A 22,917-nucleotide genomic window follows, 5' to 3' on the forward strand; every position below is an offset into this window, starting at 1 on the left:
TTTATATTTTATAGGTATTTAAAAATGTCTGCAGAAGTATACTAGTTTAGTGAACTCCCTGTATTTACTACGCATCTTCAACCTTGTTTCACCTATATCCCAGTGTTTTCCCTGTCTCATATTATTTTGAAACAAATTTTAGGTATCATGGTTTCATCTTAAAATATTTTCTGTCTCATTTTCTTAAAATATAACTGTCACAACTTTAAAAAATCCCTTCAAGCAAAATATTCAATCACTTAATGTTTTGTGTCCAGTTTTCCTCTAGTCTTTTGAAATATATATTTTGTTTCAGTAGAATTTGATATACAATTTCATTTTTAAGAGCATTTGAGCTTTAAAATGCTTAAGTCTCCTTAACTTTGATTTATAAGGGGTATTTTTTGTTTAAGTCTTAATCTTAACTAAATTTTAGTGATCACATTATTTATTGGTTGTTTGTAATTACATTGTAATTGACAATAATTATGTGAAATCATAGCTTATTTGATACTACTGTAAAGTACAGATAATGTCTAGGACTTGAAGAAAATAGAGTAAGATTTTACTTGTCTTTAGTAGGCATACCTTTCTGACATTTGATTCGCTGTATCATATTTGGGCAAGTTACAGTTAAGATTGGAATTTAGAAATCAAATGTGAGAAAGTTACCAGTATTAGAGGTGTGTATGTGTTTGTGTGTCTGTCTAGTAGGGAGTACGTTTGTGCAAGATTTTAAGTTTTTAGTAGGGAGTGACAATATAAATATACATCAGTAAAACATATGTTTAGCATTGTGATGTTTTCTTGTGGAGCAGTTCCCAAAGGTTATCTATAACTAAACCTCTTCAAGAAAATTTATTCCAGACAGGGTAAATTTATTAATGTTCCTCCTTAAGGTAGGGAGTAACCAGTGTTGTTTTTAAGTGACATTATATTAGTAAAAGGGTATATATTATTTTAAATTGCTTTAAAAGGAAACGTTAAAATTTCCAGTGTAATTCTTATTTAATATGAAGAGGACTAATGGCAGTTTTGACTGATAAGAATACTTCATTAAGAACAGTGGTTTATGATTCCCTTGGTGTATTTCATAAAGTCACATATCAACCCATTAAGAACCAACATGTTATAAACATCTAAAGTTGTAACTGACTGACATCAGTTATATAGTTAATTGGGTAGGAAGAATGCATTCATCAGAATATTCTCTGAAGATTCTGCTTGAAGGACTCAGAATTTAAGAGTTTTTTTGAGAACAGCCACATTGCTGTATTTTTTAATTGTACACAGAGTCCAAGGTAGTTTCTTCATGGTTTGAGATACATATGCATAGATGATTAGTCTAATATTGTGCTGTTTTCAGAGGATCAGATCTCATATAAGTTAGTGTGTACTCTGGTTTTGAAGTCGTTAGTAGCTACTCAGTCCCAGTGGACAAGTTGCTAAATGGTTTTTGTGTTCTGTTAGGTATTTGCTTGTTCCCATCCTTTACTTCTTAAACTTAAGCAACATATTTATTTTCCTGTTGCTGTCTTAGTTAGAAATTTGGGGCGGGGAAGGGGGCAGCCCGATTGAGATGGCTCTAAAGAAGAGAAGACCAGATAGTAAAACACAATGATGCCATGCCATGTTTTTGACTGGTATCGATGGCATCTAGCACTTCTGCAGTGGATTTTAAGAAGCATTTTGTAGTTGGAGCTCTACAGGATTTATTTATTTATTTGTTTGTTTGTTTATTTATTTATTTATGGTGCTGGGGATTGAACCCATGCCTTGTGTATGCAAGGCAAGCACCTTACCTACTGAGCTATATCCCCAGCATTTGCAGTTGTACATGATTTAAGAAATTCATCACTTTTTTTGAGGCAGATGAGTTTTTTGTTTGTTCTTTTGAGGTGTTGGAGATTGAACCCCAGAGCCTTGGGCATGCCAGGCATTGCTCTACCACTGAACTGATTAATTTTTAGGGAAGACAGTGACTTGATAATCTTGTGCCTGTGAAGAAACACAATATTTGGTTGTTAATTTGGTAGCAAGTTTCATTGTTATTTTAGGGGATATGCCTTTTGTTTTATTCCAAAGCTGCAAAATTACTGAGGTGTTTTGATATCAAGGCAATCGACTTATGTACCATGTAATGCTTAGTCATTCAGTCATTTAATTGAGTACTTTGTGTAGGGTGAGCAGTGCTAGGTATAGTAACAAAAAAGAAATCTGGTTCTTGTCCCCATAAAGCAAATCAAGTATAACTATAAAATTTCCAATTGAGATAGAGTCCAAAATAGAATATATGGAAGTATGCTTTGAGGATTCAACTCAATTTGGAAAAGAGAAGTGTGTATTTAAATCAAGGCCTAAAACAAAAGTAGTACCAGCCAGAACAGGGATTGGGGTGCAGGGTGAGTGTGTTCCAAGCAGATGGAACAGTGGGTTTTTTTGTTTTTTAAACTTTGTTTTCTGAATGGAAAAAATCATGACTTTTTACTTGAGAAGGTCCTATAGTCCTATACCTACTGTATATTCTTTAAATATCCAACTGATTTGTCTAAGTCAACCTTTTCATATCAGATCAATTTTAAGATGTTAAAGGACTTGTTTGTGTACCATGTATAGATAGATGATTGAAGATAGCCTTTTTGGTCTTTCTTGCTTCATTAAACCATAAACACAGGGAATGGGGTTTGTGTCTGTATCTGTGTATACTTGCCATGCACACAACAAATAGAACTTTTGTTCCTTTTTAATCTGAGGAAGTTAAAGTCATAACAGGAGTTTGAAATTTTGTCACTGTGTTGTAGAATTTGGATGACTTAAGCATAGTTATGACAAATGGATAGATAATTCATGAAAAGACATTTTCTCTGACTTTGTTAAAATTTCTTTTGTGAAGATGGGGTATAGTATATCTAATTTGCCTTTTCCTGCCTAAGTTTGTCCATTTGGATTCATTTGAAATTTGGAATTTTACAACACCAAGGACCCCATCTGAGATAAAGTTTATGAACCAGAGCAGGTTTTAAAGAACATGTGTGTTAGCACTGTAAGACTGTGTACCACCTTGAGATGTTTATCTGGTGTGTAACTTCAGGGCAAACTGCTAAAAAGGCAAGAAAAGGTAAAGACAGGAAGATACGGTTGAAATGTAATTGAATGACTAGAGAGATGAACAGTCTGGGATTTCAGGGTGTGATAAACTGTCCCTTGGAAAGCTTGAGTGAGATAAGTTTTGAACAGACCAGCCGAAGAACGTGTTTCCATACAATTTGGATCATAAACATGTAGACTTTGTTTTTAATCTAAATAAAATAAAATAATCTCTGTAGGTAAGAAGATGAAAGAGAATACCAGAGTATTTTAACAAATACGAGCTTAATAAAAACACTACTACAGTAAAGAGCTGGAGGGTGCATTAACCTTTAAGGTGGGCACTGTCATTGTAAGGCATGGCCATAGCAGATTCTTTCATGTCCCTGGCAGATTCTTTTTGTTCCCCAGGAAACAATAAACTGAAGCAGTTCTGTTTAAGGACTACTACAGAATTTCAGAGTGGTTGTTCAACAGGCACCCTCATATTAAAAATAGATGATTTGAGACGAGAACTGAAAGTAAGTAGATCCCAGAACACTGCCTCTGGGGTCACAGTACCTAAGTTGTGTCCTAGCTCTGCAGTATGATTTTGACTGTTAATTAACCTTCCTGTACTTACTGCTTTTTCAGAAGATGGAAATTATAATAACTACCTTATGGGGTTATTCTGAGATTCATGTTAATTTGTATGTAACCCTTAAGAATAATTTTCTGATACTCAAGTTAGCAGTGTTTCACCCACCATTGCTGCTGGTAGTGGAGATTTCCAGCTTGAGAAATTATTGGTTCTTATTAATTAGCTAATAAAAACAAGAAAGGAACTTATAAAAGCAATTTAATGAAGTTCCTTTTAACACAGTAATTGAATTGTAATTGAGAAGGGTTAATTGAATTCAAACTTGACGTTGTCGAATGAATGAAACCATATATTCTTCTAGGGCTGGAGGTCAGAAGTGAAAACAGGTGTGGTAATTTAAAGACAAGTTACAAACTAATTTATTGAACATCTCATTCAAGTATAGCAATTATGTTATGGGAGTAAAAAAATCAAAGTGGTTGGTTACCACTTTAAGCAGTTCTTAAACAAAAACAAGAAAGTTATTACCCTAGAAGTAAAAATTTTTTGGCTTTTGTTAATTCATCAGATGTTAACTTGATTTTCTACTCCTTATTACATTCAAATTTTGTGTATAAACGTATACACTTGTAAGGGATTAATTTTAGAAGGCTTTCTTTGCACAGTGTGACATCTTAGAAAATATTGAACAGAATTGGTACATTCATCTCAGCTTTCTGTAAGTGCTGTGGAGAAGGTGAAGGCATTTCCTTCAACACTTGTGAAAGTTTGAAGAGTTGGAAATGAATGTTGGGAAAAAATTTAGTCGCTTTACTTTTTATCATTGATTTCTTATGCTTTTTTTTTTTTTTTTGCTTGATTTGGTGTCTGGCTCTGAAACATAACTAAATATATTTTAGCTGTTGGTCATACCAGAGGTTTAAGTTCTGGTGTCTTAACATTTTAGCTAAGAATGAATCCATACGTATTATAAAGGGTATTTGATATATTCTTTTTGTCTAGTTTATTATATTTAGAACAGTAAAACAAGAGATTCCAAGGTGTTCAAAATACCACATCTTTCTTGTGACCATTTACATACAGTAGTTTTTACCGTAATCAGTATTATGGTGCTTTTGGGGTTATGGTGATTGGTGTTGCTCCTACAGTGTAATATTGTTGCTGAGAATATGTCAAATTGAACTTGAGCCTATGTAAAACATCCATAGGAATGTATGGCTCCTGTTGAAATGCTGAGTCACTTTGAACTACTATGGTGTCCTTATGTTGATTATGGAAAACAGTGGTATGAATTATGATTTAAATCATTATGATGAGAATATTTATTTTTCACCAGAAATACGGTGTTAAATACATTGAGTCTTCATTGACATATTTATATCCAAAGAAGTGGTTTGATTTTTTTTTTAATTGGTTGTGATATATATACACATACACATAAAATAAATGTGCCTTGTCTGAATGCCTATACCTTGGTTAGGCTATTAATCAGGAGATTTTAATATTCAAAAACAAAATGTCTTTTCATAAACTGCTATGTTCACATGGATCAAAGTTTATCTTTTATGTCATTAATTTACATTCCAGTAAGCCTGTTATTATAAAGTCAAACCATCCTAAATTGGGGCCTTGGGGCCTGACTGTAACCATTCTGTCTTCTGATACATATTTAAGTTAACTATAATGTAGTGTGTTAATCTAAAAACTCAGTGGCAGATAGAAAATTTATATATACCTTAAATGTTTATTTTTATTTTAATATAAAACTTATCTATACATCAGTTTATTAATATTGGGTCAACATCATTTTGTTGAGTGTGGGCTCTTTGTTTAGAATTCCGTTTTGCTAAAAAAATCTAGTTCCTTTAGCAAGGCCCTCAGCAACCTAGTGAGATCCTGTCTCCAAAAAAAAAAAAATCTGGTTCTTAAGGTGGATTTTAACTCGGAATACTTAAAAAAGTACATAAGTGTTGCTTTTCTGGAATAGGAGAGAGAATTCAGTTTTGAAATTTTAGAATTCTAGACCCCTTCCAATCTTTAAGAATTGTCTTGCACATTTGATAGTTTGTGTGTGTGTGTATGTGAGTGAGAGAGGCTCATCTTTTTCATTTTTTCTAAAGTATGCAATACTTAAGGTTCATATGTAGAATTTCTCTTTTCTGTGCTTAGAGGCTATCATTTCATGTCAAATGTAATAATTTGTAATTTGTCATAAAAGTGGTAAGTTCAGTAGTTGATTGAAATGCAAGTTTCATTATCCGAAACAATATGGCCAAGAAACAAATGAGAAACTGGTCAAAAATTGCATTTAGTATTCAAAGTGCTGATTTTGTTAAGAGCTCCTACAAATCAGTAAGAAAATGGCCAACCTTTGAAGTCATCCAATAATTTCTTTGGGTGATGTGGATGCATGTTTTAGATCTTTAGATACAATTTTGAGTTATCTGCATAGTTAGTTATACCAGAATAGAGTCTATACTTGAAAGGCAACCAAACTCTTGACAGTATGGGAATAGCACTAACTAGGATTTTCAGAACAGATTTTTTTTGTTTTTGTGCTGTGGGATTCTTCTAGAACAGTAATATCAAGTTATTTCACTCTTTTATTAATGGTTGCCTGGCATTTTTTATTGTCTTCTAGTGTGACTAATCTGATTGATTAATATTTTGTAATTTTTGCTATTAGAAACAGTTGGTGTCCTCAGCACCCTCTTACAACTTCGTATGGACAGTTTTTACACATTGGCATATGTGAAATGAACTCCCTCAGTGAAATTGGTTGGATCAAAGGTTTTGCTTGAATTTTATCAGCTTTTGCTAGATTGCCCTTCATGAAGATTTTATCTACTCCCACCAGTAAGGAATGAGCAGATGAGTGTCTGTTTCTTTGCCTTTCCTCATATAGCTTAGTAAAATTTATCTTTAGTCAATCTTGTAAGTGAAAAATGTAGTCTCCTTATAGTTTTAATTTGCATTTCTTTTGTATGAAATTGAGCATCTTATAGGTATGTATATCTTTTGGGATCTGAGACTGATGCTTTTTTCATTTGTTAGAAGGATTGCTATCTGGTTGGCAGCAGTTTATAAGGTGGTATTTTGAAATGCATATCAAATTTCAGAGAAAATTGACAAAACATACAGTATCACACAATTGATAAAATTTGGTATTTGGTTTCTTTACTTATCTTTCTGTGGTTGGTTCTTACTGATTTGTAGAAGCTCTTAACAAAATAGCATTTTGGATATAAATTACAATTTTTGACCAGGTTGTCATTTATTTCTTACAGGTAATGAAAAAACTTTTGATTTTGATCAAGTACTGAACTTACCGCTTTATATGATGTCCCACGCTTTACAACATAACCTGCCCAAGCTTGTTTTAAGTTATTTAATTCTTATATTCTACTTTTGTGTTTTTATTTTAAGCATTTTTGCCCAATCTGGATTTGGTTGGGGAGGAATTCATAAGGTTTAGGGTAATTTCTCTTACCACTCCTTTTGCCACCTATACCAAATAACATAACATTGAGCTATTGAGGCTTACTTCCCTGTATAGTTAATTTTTTTCCACTCATAGTTGCAACATTTAATCACTGACACTAAAGTGAGGAATAATTTATATATATATTGTTTATTATTAAATTTTTAAATAACTTGTTTGGTTTTCTTTTTTTTTTTTTTTCTTTTTTGTGGTGCTGGGGATTGAACCCAGGGTCTTGTGCATGCTAGGCAAGCACTCTACCAACTGAGCTATATCCCCAGCCCTTGTTTGATTTTCAATTAGAAAAATATGAATGTTTTTCTTAGTTTATGATTTTTCCTTAAGCCAAAGGAATGGGATGTTTCAAAAATTAAAAAATACATGAGTTCAAAATTATAAATAATATATGTGAAGGATGTAATGCATTACTATGCTTTGTTCAGAATTGGTGATGTCATCTGGCTGGATCAGAATTGGTTAGCTTGTAGTTACTCTTTCTGCATGTAGTGATTGGAATACTGTTAAGCTAGGTTGGTGCTATGAGCACTTTGAGTTTTGGGTTTATTTCAGTAATTAAACAGTGCTTGAATATTTGAATTATGAGTTAATTCAAGGGAGTCTGATGCTACAGTAGGCATCTATTTGTTTAATCTGCCTCTTGTTTAACTTTATTAATTTAGACTAAGTCTTAAACATTAGCAAGAGTTTAAGACTTAGTCTAGTGTATAGAATTTAACAGTTCTGTTAAAACACAGATTGCTATGCCTTACCTTCAAAATTTTTGATTAAGTAAATCGGGTGAGGCACAAGTTTTCTGTTTCTAATAAGTTGCAGATAATTTGTATGTCTTTAAGTGAATAGATCATTTCAAGTTTGGTTGTCTTGTAGCATTTTTGTTTACTTATCCATTATTAAAACTTTAGAATTATGACTCATCTTTTAGCCTGGGTAAATATTTATTACTAGTAAGAAAGGTAGTAAAACTTGACTTAGGTATAGGGAAATGGTCTGTGGCTTTTAGGACCACCAGTATCTTCCTTGTTAGGTCTTTTATGTGGTATGTGTCAGATCGATCTCTCTCTCTCTCTCGATCTCTCTCTCTCTCTCTCTCTCTCAAGCAAAGGGTTTCTTAAATTTAGCAGTATAGCAAATGATCAAGTACTCTCTTTTTTCTTGCTTTAGTCTTAAATTAACAAATTTATTCTCTAAATTCTAGAGACCAGGGATTCAAAAGCATTGCATTGACAGAGTTGGTTCCTTCTGGAGATCCTGAGAGAACAGCCTTTCATTTCATGATTCCTTCCTAGCTTCTGATGACAACTAGCAGTCCTTGTTATTCCTTGCCTTATGTATCTCCAGTCTCTTTCTCCATCTTCACCTGGCTACTCTTTGTGTCTCACATTTCCCTCTCATTTCTTTTCATTAAGGATATGTGTGATTGGGTTTAGAGAGCACCATAAATGTTTGCAATCTCATATGAAGATTTTAACTTGACCTACATTCATAGGTACCAGAGGTTAGAACTTGGTCATATCTTTCTATAGGTACCTTTTTGTTGATATACATACATGTAGGTGTGTTCCTTTATATTAGGTTTTAGGACAAGTGTGCTAGTGTAGGAGTGTGCTATCATAGCACACATAAGATTGGGAATCAATATAACATATAAACTAGTTTTAATAAGCTATTTAACTGGTTTTGAGACTCTGGAAAAGTTAACTGCTATTATTCAGATGTTTTCATTGGAAAAGAAGAGCACATTTGACTCTCTTGACCTTCCAACCTTAGAACTGCCATTTTTTGTAAAATCTGTTGTTCAGACAACAAGCTTCACTTGTTAGTAAACTTCACATATTTTGTGATGTAGGAGATATTTAACTGCAGCATCTCATGGTTTGTATCACTGGGTGATTAATCAAATTAACATTGAGGAAACATTAGGAATTTTCTCCGGAATCTGAAAGACAGGGTTTGAATGTGGTTGACCATTTAATTTAGTACTTATAATAAACATGGTTGTTGATTAAAGCATGGCAAATAATAGTTCCATTAACTGATTTGTGATGTTCATGTCCTCTTAGGAAAAATGCAGAAGAATGGCTATGCTTCTGTGTATCTCCATGTTGTGGTTGCCTAACGCTTGAGAAATGGGCAGGGGAAAAAAGATCAAAATAAAGAGTGGTTTTTTAAAGAGTTTTAAGAAATTTTCAAGTTCAAGTTGTATTATTAGTTTTGTGATTTTCCCCCTCCCCCATTTTTAAAGTCCAAATTGATGCATATCTTATGTGGGATCATTATAATTTGTGGCAATTTGGTGGTTCCCATTGCTTGTGAATGCTTGCACTTGATCTGGCTGTATATGTTATCGCTTCATTTGAGTATTGTTAGTTATTGGGACTACACGTACTGAATTAGCTAATTAAAATGCCTTCAAAAATGTTACCCTAGGAGTCTCTGTTGAATGAATAGCTAGCTATTTAGTATCTGGAAAGTTGAGAAACAGTGATAGGATATAAATTTTCTAGTATTTGGGCAAAATAGTATTTGCTCGAATGCAAACATTTATTCTTTAAAGCCACAAATTAGTTCTGTTGAAACTAAGGAAGTTACCCACAAGTGGATTATGTTTTGCCATTGAGGTAATGCGCAAGAGGATTGCCCGCCTTGTGTCAGTAATACATCCAAAGGTACAAACTGCCAAATGTCCTCAAATAGATCAAAGAAATTCCAAAGGATCTAGAGGCCATAGTGTAGCTGACTCATGCACTGTGTTGGACTGACTTTAAGGCATTGAGTCATATTTTAATTGGCAGTGTTTTTTCTTTCACAATCTTAATAAAATAATCTTGTAGGTTACCTAGTCCAGGTTACCTAGTCCAGGTTGTTGGTTTTTAAAAAATAACACCACCAAAGTAGAAGATAGGAAATATTCAATTGGGACGAAATGGACTTGTTTGCCCAAAAATTGGTTAAATTTAGAGTTAAGTTTTAGTGGAGTAAAGAGAGGGATTCACTTCTCTTGTACACTGCCTGCCAGTTTGCTGAACTTACTGCTCCAGCAGATGGCATTAGCTAAAAATATCAAGTTGGCTCATGAAAGATTAGGTTAGACTAATCATGAAAAAAGAGCCAGAGGATGAAGTCATAAATGATGATTTCAGATAATTTCTACTGCTTTTAAATCTGTAAATAAAATCATGGGCTTTTATTTACTGAATGAACGGTGAATTCAGCATTTAAAGGCGTATTGTGTTTCGTCCATGGGCCAAACGGAGGATATAATTGTTTTGTATGAGTGTTAGCAGAGTGGAATGGACTGGGAATGAATGGCTGATACTTAATTTACATGGTGCTTTTCCTATGATGCTTAGATTCCATATTAACTGCCTTTTTTTGAGCCATTCCTAATCCTGGTTTCCCTCTCTTTGGTTCATTAATCATTCTTAATGTTGTTTGCCTTTTATATTCCATTTATGTACCAGCATTTCCACAGTGCTGTTGCTGCCCCTCAGTCCTAAAACCTTTATGAATGATTTCTTTTTATGCTTCATTAAGGTGTTTTTTCAGGTGGGAAAAAATGGTAGACGTATTCTCTGTGAGCCCCTTTCAACCAAGAACCTGAGCCTGTGAGCTTTGTTAAGAATTGTTAGGGCTTTACTTTTTTGAAATGTGCATTTGCATGTGGTAACATTTTAGTGGTGTGATGTCTTAAAGCAACTGAAAATGGCTTATTGGTTTTATTTTGCAGGATGAATATTTACGTCTAAGATTATTTTTAAGATATTCATTTATATCTAAGTGTCCAATTTGGCATTTGTGTGAAACGTGTGTGGTCATTGCCTTCCATAATCAGGAATATTTTGTGTTTTTCAGTACATTGCAGTATTTGAGAAGATTTTATGATGTATAGCTTGTTTGGTGTGTGCTCTTAAGACATTCTCTTGAAGCTTAATTTTGTAATTAATCGTGAAAGAATAACATTTTTTTGGGGAAAGTCCTGTCCTCCCTTGTCCCCACCCATGCTGGGGGTTGAATCTAGGGATGCTTTATCACCAAGCTACACCTTTTTCGTTTTTTTGAGACAAGTTCTTGCTAAGTTGCTGAGACTGGCTTTGAACTTGAGATCTTCCTGCCTCAGACTCCCAAGTCACTGGGATTATAGGTGTGCATCAGTGTACCTGGTTGAAGAAGTTTAGTTTTTATTTACCAAAATTCTTTGTTTCATCTCTCTGTTTTCAAGTTTTCTTTTAAAATGACCTAAATGAACCTTGACCAACATGTTTTTTGTGAATATAGGTATATGACTGATGGGATGTTACTTCGTGAAGCCATGAACGATCCCCTCCTGGAACGTTACGGTGTGATAATTCTTGATGAGGCTCATGAAAGAACACTGGCTACAGATATTCTCATGGGTGTTTTAAAAGAAGTTGTAAGACAGAGATCAGACTTAAAGGTGAAGTACTTTTCTTTACCCATTTAGTTCATTTTGTGCGTATGCATGTATTAAAGTGGGAAATATCCTGATCATTAATCAGCTCTTTTAAAAAATAACTTCTAAAAGTAATGTCCAAGTACTGCCTATGTTTTTGCTTTGATGTGGCTTCATTTTAGACTTAACTTATATTTCTCCTACTTTTTAGTAATGTACTTTAAAACCAAATCTTTCTAATTTCTAACCCATCTGATTCTTCGTATTCTAACATTTTGTTTTGTTTTTTTGATCATACTAGTCACTCTATTCATCATTAAGTGCAGAGACCTTAAAGGATCAGTTTTTATCCCTCAGATTTATGTCTATCTTCCAACATGAACATCCAGGACAATCAGCTCCTCAGAAATCTTGTTGTTTTTTTTTAAACCCCTTCTTTACCACTTGTACCTTGGCCAGTGTTGTTATGTTAAAGTCTTAAAACTGTCTGAATAGTTTTTATATATATATATATATATATATATATATATATATATATATATATTTATTTATTTATTTATTTATTTTTTTTTTTTTACATTTTTGACCCAAAGTTTAGGAAGTTCCCCCCTTTGCTTTCTTGTGTGCGTGTACCATACTTTGAAACTTAAAACTCATCATCTCACCATTCCTTGTTAGTATGTGTGCTGTACAAGCACCATATAAGTACTATCACTATTAAAAATTATGGATGAGCTGTCAGGGTTTCAGTGGAGAAATCTCATTTAAAATAAGAAATTAAGAATTCTAGTGGAATGATGTATGAGGGAGACTTACAGTAAAATTTTATTAGTTTATATGATATATGATTTGTATGGGGGTGTGACTGCATAATCATGAAGTTCTGTACCTGAAAAGACTTTTTTTTTGCTCTGCCTTTGTACAACAAGTATAGAAGATCGTTGCTTATTTTAGGATTTTTTTTTTTAAAGATGTGTGTATTAAAGATGACTTGGAAGAACTGAGAAAATTTACACCTGGTCCACTAGTTAATATTGCATTTTCTTTTTTTTTTCACGTGGAAACATGTTTTGTTTGAATAAATGTAGCAATAATCATGACATTAATGTGGTTCTCCACTAGTTCTTTCACAAACTTTCATTTGGTATTGTTTCAAGGTAATTGTAATTTATTTACTTAACTAGATATTTCTAAATATCTTTGAATAAAAAGCTTTTACTGTACCTCAGTCTTTCTGTATTTCATTTTTAAAGTGGTTTATTAAAGATCTTTACAGTTTTCTTTATAACTGTATACAGAACAGTAAATCAGTACTTTTCTATTTTTTTCTTTGAGGCCATGAAAGAGCTTAAAGGTGACTCAAGTAATTTACTGTTTTCTTTCAGGTTATAGTTATGAGTGCTACTCTGGATGCGGGAAAATTCCAGATTTACTTTGATAACTGTCCTCTCTTAACTATTCCTGGCCGCACGCATCCTGTTGAGATCTTTTATACTCCAGAACCAGAGAGAGATTATCTTGAAGCAGCAATTCGAACAGTGATCCAGATACATATGTGTGAAGAGGAGGAGGGAGATCTTCTACTTTTTTTAACTGGTCAAGAGGTACCGTTATTATTAGCCTTTGGCCTGTCATTTCTATTAAATGGCAACTTTAAACAATTTGGCATATATTACCATAGTTTCCTTATTGTGACCTTTTTTTCCTTCATATTGATATATAAAATTTGTAGCCGTTTTTATATATAAAATTAATATATAAAATTTGTAACCGTTTTTCTTTCTACTCTTAGGAATACTTTTTAAACCACTAATGCTTTTGTGTTAGGGTTAATTATCCTGAGTGTTAAATGATTTTAGAATTCCAAGATTTAGCAAATTGTATCTTCACTTTGGAAAGGCCAGCAAACTGGGACATGAATTTGCATCACAGCTCCTATGATTTCAGGCAGTCTTCATCAGTTATTTAGCTTGTGTGTACACTTAAGTGCCAATCAGTCATCAAAAAACCTTGTTTTGTGTTTTATCTTCCATGTACTCTTTGAGAATTGTGAGGATAGCATGTCTTCTTTAGAATTTACCTCATTTTGAGATACAAATCTCAGTTGTCTTGTGTTCTAAACTCTTCCAATAGGGTGTTTTTAGACATGGGTTCTGACGTTCTCAAGTGGCTAAAGAAGTTCAGGAAAAACTATTTGGATAAAGCAATTTTAGAAAATGTTTTTGTAAAGGGTTTCTTAAAGTTTTTTGTTGAGTTTTGTGAATTTTCTAGAATGCACTAGAATTTTCTAGTATGTGCTCTTTAATGTACATGCAAATCACTTAGACAATTTGGAGATTCTGATTCAGTGGGTCTTAGTGGATCCTGAGAGCCTGCCTCTAAGAAGCATGCTGGTGGTGCTGACTTTTCTTCAGGTCTTAGTGTCAGGGTCTAGAGCAGGTCCAACAAAACTTTTTGCACTGCTGGGAACATTGTATATTTGCATTTTTCACTGTGATCGCCACCAAGAAACAGGGCTTTTGAGCAATTCAAGGTGGCTGGTATGAGGAGAGACTAAATTTTAATTGTGTCTAAGTTTAAATAGTTAACACTTAACTGACCCACATCCTGTTTTTGTATTTGCATGGCCCACTGGTTAAGAATTGCTTTTGCATTTTTAAAAGGTTATCTCTGATAAAGGAACCTGACAACTGAGATCTTAGATGAATGAAAAACTTAATGTGTTTTGGCACCCCAAAAGATCTGGCTTCTCTTCTGGAACTTTTTTTTCCTCAGGTGTGGTAGATTGCCCGCTTCTGGAAGATAATTCTTTTAAAACAAAGCAAATACTTGTCTCTTTTCCAAACTTGCTCTAACAGATGAAGTTTGGGGATGAAATGTAGGAATCTGCATCTTCTGTAAACTCCTGGGGCCATTTTTATGTCCTTTTGGTTTAAGGGTCACTTTTCCACAGGAATAGTTTATAGTATGATGCCTATGATACGATAATGACAGCCTAAACATTGTTAAGAGAAATTGCTGCCATTTGTCTCAGATACCAAAGGTCTGCTAAGCAACAACATCTCTGCAGTAAATGTGAATTCTCATTTATGTTCACATTCTACAGGGATATTTGGTAGACAATTCTTGAGCAGATGTCATTGTTAAGAGCTATTAATGTTGAGTAATTTTTTTTTAATCTTTGGATTTCTTCTGGTTTGTCTTGATCATTTGTGATTTATAATTTGTTGGCCTTAATTTCCTTTCTTTAGAGCACGGTCTCTTGATGTGGATGCCATATGTATTATAGAACATCAATATCAGTGCTTTACACATCAGATGCAATACTATTTCTTCCCTTGGTTGTGAAAACCAGATGTCTGCAGACATTACAAAATATCCCCTAGGATGTTGCAGAGTCATTCCCTGTAGAGAAATATAATTGTCCTTTTGGAAAATAGGTGTGTTGCAAATTCAGTTTCCCAGAGTTACCTTCTTGGTGTACTGGTCATCCTTTCTATGCATTTTGCTTAGGAAATTTCCTTACATTTTGGAGTACTAAATGTTTTTTTTTGATGGCATATAAATGACATGTATGTTGTAACTCATTTTTGAGGTACTCATTTTGTCCTCTTGTGTCTGATCTCTAAATCACTTCTTTCAAAGTGCATAGTGTATTTTCTTAAATGACTAAAGTAGTCATTATGCGCAGATAACCAAGCATATCAGAAGTATCAGATAGCCTCATGGTAAGGACCTCAAAGGGTTTCTCTAGCTGGGGAAACAAAGGCAGTATTCCCAGTGGTTTTCATATGTGTACTGGAGTATGTCTTTCACAAAATAAAGTGATACTGTAGTTGTGAACTATAGCTGTGTGAAGTTCTCTTTAGATGCCTAGTCTTGAATTTGGAGACTTTTGGGAAGAAGGTGGATTTTATTGATTTTGTTTAGTAGATATGATATAAAGATAAATAAAACATTACTGTTTCTCCCTTTTTGGTGAAACTTTGGTATTTTTAGTTGGTAGGTTAAATGGTAGATTCTGGGAAGTTGGTACTTGCCTTCATAAATTTGACGAGCTTCCTTGAAATCTAGTAATCTTGTGAAATTTGAAAGATTTTTTTTTTAAAGACGTTACCATTTTAATCCCTTTTTGAAAACAATGGTGCTCCTGAACTCATCTGAGCTAATGTGGGAGAGAGCACGCATCCAGTTTAAATTGGTGAAAATTGGAAATCTAGAATGTTTTTATTATTTCAGTGCATACAATTTGGACTTAAGCTGTTCGTGTTGGCATATGCCTAAAAAATCCCATTGGCTTGGGAGGCTGAGGCAGGAGATTTGCCAAGTCTGAGGCTATCCTTGGCAACTTAGAAAATCTTTCTCAAAAACAAAAAGGTATGGGCATTGCCGCAGTCCGCCTGCAGCAAAATAACGGGGGGGGGGGGGGTGAGGAACAACTTTTGTAGATTGATACAGCAGGAGTAGGAGCCATTTATTGTAGGACAACACAACAGGTATTTATACATTCCACACACCTTATCTTAGTTAGCATAAACTAGATATATCAGTCAACCAATAAGGAATCTCCACACTTAATGGCTCGCTGGCGTTACTTCACAAACCACTCCCTCTGCCAAAATGCCAGGCGCCATCCAGACTTGTTTACAGACTCTAACAGGGGATGTCACTCAGTGGAAGATTGTCCCCTCCTCCCCCAATCTCCACTAGTGCAAAATAATAAATAATCAATCTGGACCTATGATAAGTGTTATCAAGATAGAAGTCCTCAGGCAAGTTATATACTACTGGATCAGGTAGGAGATTGTAATTGCAGTACCAAATATTTATAAGTGGATGCTTGAAGATCTGAAGATTCTCAGATCCTTCATTCCTTGAGCAGCACATAATTTTTCTTAGTAATATGCTTTTTCAGCATTTAATGAATTCGTAAGTAAGTTCCAGTTTAATTAACATACTTGTAAAGCTGAAAGTCTTTTTCGTCGAGTCAGAAACTCTTCATGACCAAGCAGATGGCTACTGATTGGGAAGGGAATCTGCCATTTCTGTCTTTCTGATGATTGTAGGAGAGTTTAATGGCATTCTAAACTGATAGTTTTGACTAAGAATGGTTAAAACTTGAGGAAAAGTGTATTGTGGAATTTTAAAAACTGTTTAGAACCTTATTTATATAAAAACACAAGTGATATGGATTTTTTTCCTTCACTTCAGAGGATTATTTATATCCCTGATGTCAACATTTTGTTTTAGCTCCATACATGGCTGAACACATTAGTTCCAATTTGTAATTATCTAAAATACTGGTGTCTTAAAGCAAATATATGATTTGGGCTGTTAATTTTTTAAGATGTGGAATCTGGATGTTAGATGACATTTGACCATTTATTTTCCAGTTGTGTTTTTTGTAAAATTAACAATTGCAGATACTCTAAATATTGGAAGTGTGATTTTTGTATTTATGTTAAAAAATTTGTTAGCGGTCTTAATTTTGTATTTGTGTACCAGCAGGGGGCATTCTCATCTAGATTCAGCATTCGAAAGCAATTTTCTTTGTAAATACTTGTTTCCTTTGTTAATGTTCTTTTGATGAATAGCATTATATTTTCATTTTCTCCTGGAAGTTTGGGATCTTAGAGGACACTGTTAATATCGGGTTCTTTGTAGTGATTTTTCTGGTGTCACAGTTTTTGAGACAGATACCAGTTTTCTTAAATGATATATAAAGTTATATGTTTGGGGTAGGTGAAAACAATGTTTTTCTTAATATATCCAAGAACTTTGTATTCTTTAATGCAGGGTTGTACTTGGATTTAAAGTCATTTTAAGGAAAATAATTCTAGTTTGATGTAAAATCACCTGAAATTACCCCCTCTTTGAATCATTCTGTCTTATGAATAACAGATAATTAATGAGGATAGTCTCAGGTTGGGTTGTTCAATGGTTAGACTACCTACTATTTTATAGTATTATAATAACCCTAACCCTAACCTTAATGTTCTTTCTTCCAAGTTGAATTATTGTTTCAGTAAGGGTTAGGTAACATTTATCCCCCTGTATACTCTACCCTCCATATGTTAAACCCTTTAACCATCCCTAAAGTGGCCACTCCTCCCTTCTTCTCAGTATTATTCATTATGTCTCCTCCGTTTAAATTTTGATTTGAATACAAGTGCATTGGAATAGATTTAGGTGATAGGGGAAATTTTGAAGCTGCCCTAAGATATTTGGGTTAGCCTAGTTCTTAAATATCTATGTTGGTACTGTAAAGGTGTTTGTTCTCATTAGGCACAATGAAACAAATCTTGCATATAATTGCATTAGTGATACGTGACATTAAAGCCTAATTGGCTTATTTAAAATATCTAGCACATCAATTTCTTTTAGATTGTGAAAATTGAAAAGGTCACAAGTGCAGTTAAATATTCCTGGGTGAGAAATTTCAATTTTAGTACAATTTGTTCAGAATTAATTAGGAAATCTGACTCTTCAAGAATAGGGGTGTAGAATGCAAATAAGGTAGCTACATATTCAATTGAATAGAGAAATCAGCATTTTTGAAGTGGTTTTGGAAATCCCACTGAAATTTGCTAAAATAGTTTCAATACATTGAAAATAGGGTATCTGGCACATCATATACTTAAAATAAACTGCATAGAAATGTTCAGTATTTTTGTTTTTAGACTCAAAACTTATTTTGTAGGAAATTGATGAAGCCTGTAAAAGAATAAAGCGCGAGGTTGATGATTTGGGTCCTGAAGTTGGTGACATTAAAATCATTCCACTGTACTCTACACTTCCACCCCAGCAGCAGCAACGCATTTTTGAACCTCCACCTCCAAAAAAACAGAATGGAGCCATTGGAAGAAAGGTAACAAAGAAACATTCTTTATAATATTTCATTAATATAAAAAGACTTGTGAGATATCAAGCTATGCTGTGGGTAATTGTGATTTGGGTGAAACAACAAAATAATCTTCATTTCAAAAATAAATAGAATAAAATTTTTTTGGGTGGAGTGTATATATCTTCTTTTTTTAATATTTTTTTTGTAATAGGTGGGCAAAATATTATTTTATTTTTATGTGTTGCTGAGGATCGAACTCAGTGCCTCACACATGCTAGGGGAGCGCTCTACCACTGATCCACAGTGCCAGCCCCGTATATATCTTTTGACCATAGCAGAAGAAAATATACTTCTTTCTCCCCACGTAGGGAGTTCCTCCTTAACAAATGGTAGATTGGTTAGGGGAAGGGGAAGGTGGCCAAGTACTTTATTCCATTCAGTGAATGATTGGTAAAACTAAGCACTTCATTCTGTGGTGTTTTGGCTTCTAACTTATTTTTCTGATTTAATCAAATTTTCAGATATAGGTGTGGAGTGTTGACACTGCACAGAACTCTTCATAGCACTAACACAAATCACACTGCATAAATACATGGGTTCCTTGAAGGCAGGAACTATGTCTGGATCCTGTTGGGAGGAATGTGTGCTTGGCACAGGGAAGGGAACAAAGTTATTCCAACCCTGTCTCTCATATACTTTGTTGGGAAATTGAAGAGCTGAGTGCCAGTTTGAAACAGCAGCTGTTTTTATTTAGTTTTTGAGATTTGGAGGATCTGATAAATTTGCAAAGAAGATTAAACTATATCAAATGGTTTGAGAACAGTCTTGTCGTGATTCCAGGGGGAGTGAGAGTAAGGAAGAACATCATTCTGATGGGAAAGACACTCTGAGCCCCAGCTTGTTAAAGCACCAGTGAAACTTTTTCATGCAGGGCTAGCTCATGGAGGAGCATCTAAACATCAAGTCCACAATTTTTCAGTACTGGGCAAGATGGCTGCCCGGCTGAGATGGGGGTAACTGCATCCCTGAGATAATTGAAACATGCCCCATGCTCTGTTTAGGCACTGACCAGCAGGCAAGATGAAGAGGTGAACAGTAGGCTTAGGACTTGACAGTCCTATTTAGAGCTGCAAAGGTGCTAGAGGATTGTGGGAAGAGGTAGGAGGTAGACCAGGAGGAACTGCTATTCAGTTGTTTTCTTATTTCTGTTTAAAACGCTGCAGCTTTTATAATAGTCACCTTAAGCGAGTAGAGGAGTAAGGGCTAAGGCTTGGTTCTGCTGTTGTTAATGTTACTGTGCCAGTTACTAGAAGTGTTTACTGTCACCATGATGTTCATAATTAATTTAAAATTATATAGGAACATTTAGAGGTTTACGCTCTTGCTTTTTACTGAGAAAACAAAATATAACTATTTTGTAAAATGGTTTACTTTTTTCCTAACAAACATAAGATAACAGCTAGCATAGAATAGGTTATGAGACTATTGCAAGTTTTTGAACAAATTGAATATTTAATAGAGTTTATAAAATAACATCGAAATATTTGTAATTATAGCTTTATTTTATGGTGTTTTTTTGTTTGTTTGTTTTGTGGTGCTGTGGATCGAAGCCAAGACTGTGTATGGGAAGCAAGCATTCTACCAACTGAGCCCCTATTTATGTACCTTTTATAAGGCATTGTTATTCTTTATTCCTCATTCTGTTTATGCAGAATAAATTCTGTAACCTGATTGTGTAGAACCAACAACAATTTTTTTTGTACTGAATTTTTAAATATGGGCTATGTGAAAGTTAAGTTTTGGGGGCATTTGAGCACTTAAGTAGCTTCTAACATTGGACTAATAGTGTAGTAGGTTGCAATTTTTAACTATTGAGAAAGGTTGAGAATACGGTAATGCATTTGTATGAGGGTGTTTTTTACCTGTTGATGCTTTTTAAAGTTTGTTCAAGTATTTCAGTAAACTAAAAACTCTAGGAGACTATTTTAAAATTATACTTATTGGTAAATCTCTTCTTCTGGGCATCCCAAGACTTATAATTATTGTTCTATAGAATTGGTGTTATTTAAATCCAGCAATGAGTCTTTGATTAAAATACTTAGTTTTCATTAATTTTATCTACACACATAGCTGATTTTCTGTAACTTTCCTATAGCTTGCTGAATAATATGGCTCAGAATGTAGATTGCTCAATAAAAAAGGGAAATGGCCCATGTGAAGATGGTTCTATAGTCTTAAAGGGAGACTTAATGATCCACAATCTGAAGATAGCTTGGTGTACAAGCAGATAAATTAATGTCTTTAAATTGGGCAACTCCACAGAGTTCCCTAGAGAATAAAAATCCAAACTAGCTTAACCTAAATGCATTATTGTGTTCAAACATTATTTAAGTAGAGCAACACAAGTGCTCTGAGTTGTACTGTGTTAAAGTGTAATTACTGAACTAAATCAAAGTGGGTCCCATTAGAAGACAGTTGGGGAGGGGTCCTCTGCGTATTTTTGCAGTGATGCCAAACCTTTACCGTGGTATTTAGTCTTTTTGGAGTTGTTTACCTAATATAGTTAGTGAGATTTCACAGTACTTTGAAGACTCTTTGAGCACTTATTGCAAAGACAACAGTTATTATGACAGTTATGTAGATTTCTGCTAGATCTTGACATTCAGGATCACTTTTTTCTGACCAGTTCCTAATTGGATTGTGCCTCCTGTCATCTGTTTAGGACTTGATTAACTGATTCACTGAGATTCAGACAGACCAAAAAAAAAATCCACAACCCTGACTTTCCAGAATGTTGGGGATTATTCTGGAGTCTACCTGTCAACCTTATTTACCTTCAAAGTTTGTTTCACTTCTGATTATATGCTGTAACTATCCTTAAGAATGCCTTTCAGTAATAACCACAGGATCATCTTTAGTTAAGAAACCTTTGCCTTTTGCCATTCCTTTTAATTGACGAAAAAGGAAGCCTTTTTGACATGTAAATAATATGAAATACCTGTTGATAAAATGTCAAAGTTTCTTGCCAGTATTTAAAAAAAATCTCCCACTGCAAGTATGAAATCAAAAAATGAAACTCTTAGTATTAAATTCCAAGTAATAGTGTAATGAAATCCTGTGAATTTTTAAAACCATTTGATTTGCAAAATTAAAAATTTTAAGAAATAAAAGAATAGGGATAAGTAGAAGTGCTTTCATTTCTTAGATATTCCCATGGGACATTCTTAGGCACATATTCTTTTCTGAGTAGACCCTTTTATGGCTTGTGCCTTTTCTTCTTTTGTGAGTAGCTTTCACCTTACCTTCAAATACTGTCCTAAATGCCATTTTCTTGGTAAAACCTTCTTTGTCTTCATTGTGGAAATAACCCCTTTATAATCTCACAGCACATCTTGCAGTGTCATTTACACTTTCTATCCATGTCTAATCTTCTCTTAGAAACTGAAAGCTGGAAGAGCAGACTCTATCTGATTCATCTTCTGTGTCAACTGCTTACATATACATGTGTCTCTAGCTGAATGCCAGTAATCTGTTCCTGAAAATCAGATGTTCTGGTAAAAATACTAACAGAGAGTAACATTTCCTATTGTTTTAAAAGGAAGAAAATTATATCTTTGTTCCTTGGACTGTCTCCAATTTCCTAAATTGCAAAGGGTCTCATATGCAAAAATAAGCTATCATATTAGTATGAAAATGATTTAAACATTATTCCATGTAACAAATGTGTGGTTCCCAACAGTTGCTTTATTTGCAGTGTAACACATTACATGTCACCACTTTGAGACTGGACACTTTCCAAAACATCTACATTTGTGATGATCTGCCAGTTCTTTTTTTTTAATTAATTTTTTTGTAGTTGTAGATGAACAGAATGCCTTTATTTTATTTGTTTATTTTTATGTGTTGCTGAGGATTGAACCCAGTGCCTCATGCATGCTAGGCAAGCGCTCTACCAGTGGGCTATAGCCCCGGCCCGATCTGTCAGTTCTTACTGGAATGTAGCTTTTTCTTGTGCTGTTTTGTTTAAAATGTTGATTTTTTTAAAAAAATGAAATGAATATTTCATTTGTAAAATAAAAATAAATATTGTCTGTAAACATTCAAAGAAATGGGGCTGAGGTTGTGGCTCAGTGGTAGAGCGCTCACCTAGTACATGCGAGGGCCTGAGTTTGATCCTTAGCACTACATAAAAACAAATAAAATAAAGATATTGTGTCCAACTGTAAATAAAAAATAAATGTTTAAAAAAATTCAAAGAAATGCATGTTTTATGAAGCTGGTCATTAATTAAAGTGGATTGTAGCAATAAGGCATTTTGTAATTTAGATTTACATAATGACCTTATCTGTATTTTTTTTTGGATGTTGTACTTCTGTTTGAATAATCCAAATGTAGTGTAGTTGAGTGATAATCTGAAGGAATAGCTTTGTCGGGAAGGGGAATTACTATTGTGAGCTAAATTAAAATTTATATTTTTAAATTTTAGTTTGTCTTATAGAGCATTAACTACTGAA

At 33.9% G+C, this 22,917-nt stretch overlaps 1 protein-coding gene across 1 annotated transcript in view; it reads left to right on the forward strand.

Annotated features, from left to right (window-relative positions):
- The window catches only part of Dhx15 (DEAH-box helicase 15), a 47,449-nt gene that overhangs the window by 11,855 nt on the left and 12,677 nt on the right, over positions 1-22,917 (forward strand). The window contains exons 4-6 of the mRNA XM_046423706.1: positions 11,424-11,583; positions 12,945-13,163; positions 18,260-18,427. Coding sequence (XP_046279662.1) covers positions 11,424-11,583; positions 12,945-13,163; positions 18,260-18,427 — 547 coding nt within the window. The remainder of the gene's footprint in view (positions 1-11,423; positions 11,584-12,944; positions 13,164-18,259; positions 18,428-22,917) is intronic.

This window comes from Marmota monax, unplaced genomic scaffold (genome assembly GCF_021218885.2).
Source record: "Marmota monax isolate L192 unplaced genomic scaffold, Marmota_monax_Labrador192_F-V1.1 WCK01_AAM20220418_F8-fsc00009, whole genome shotgun sequence".
Classification (NCBI taxonomy): domain Eukaryota; kingdom Metazoa; phylum Chordata; class Mammalia; order Rodentia; family Sciuridae; genus Marmota; species Marmota monax.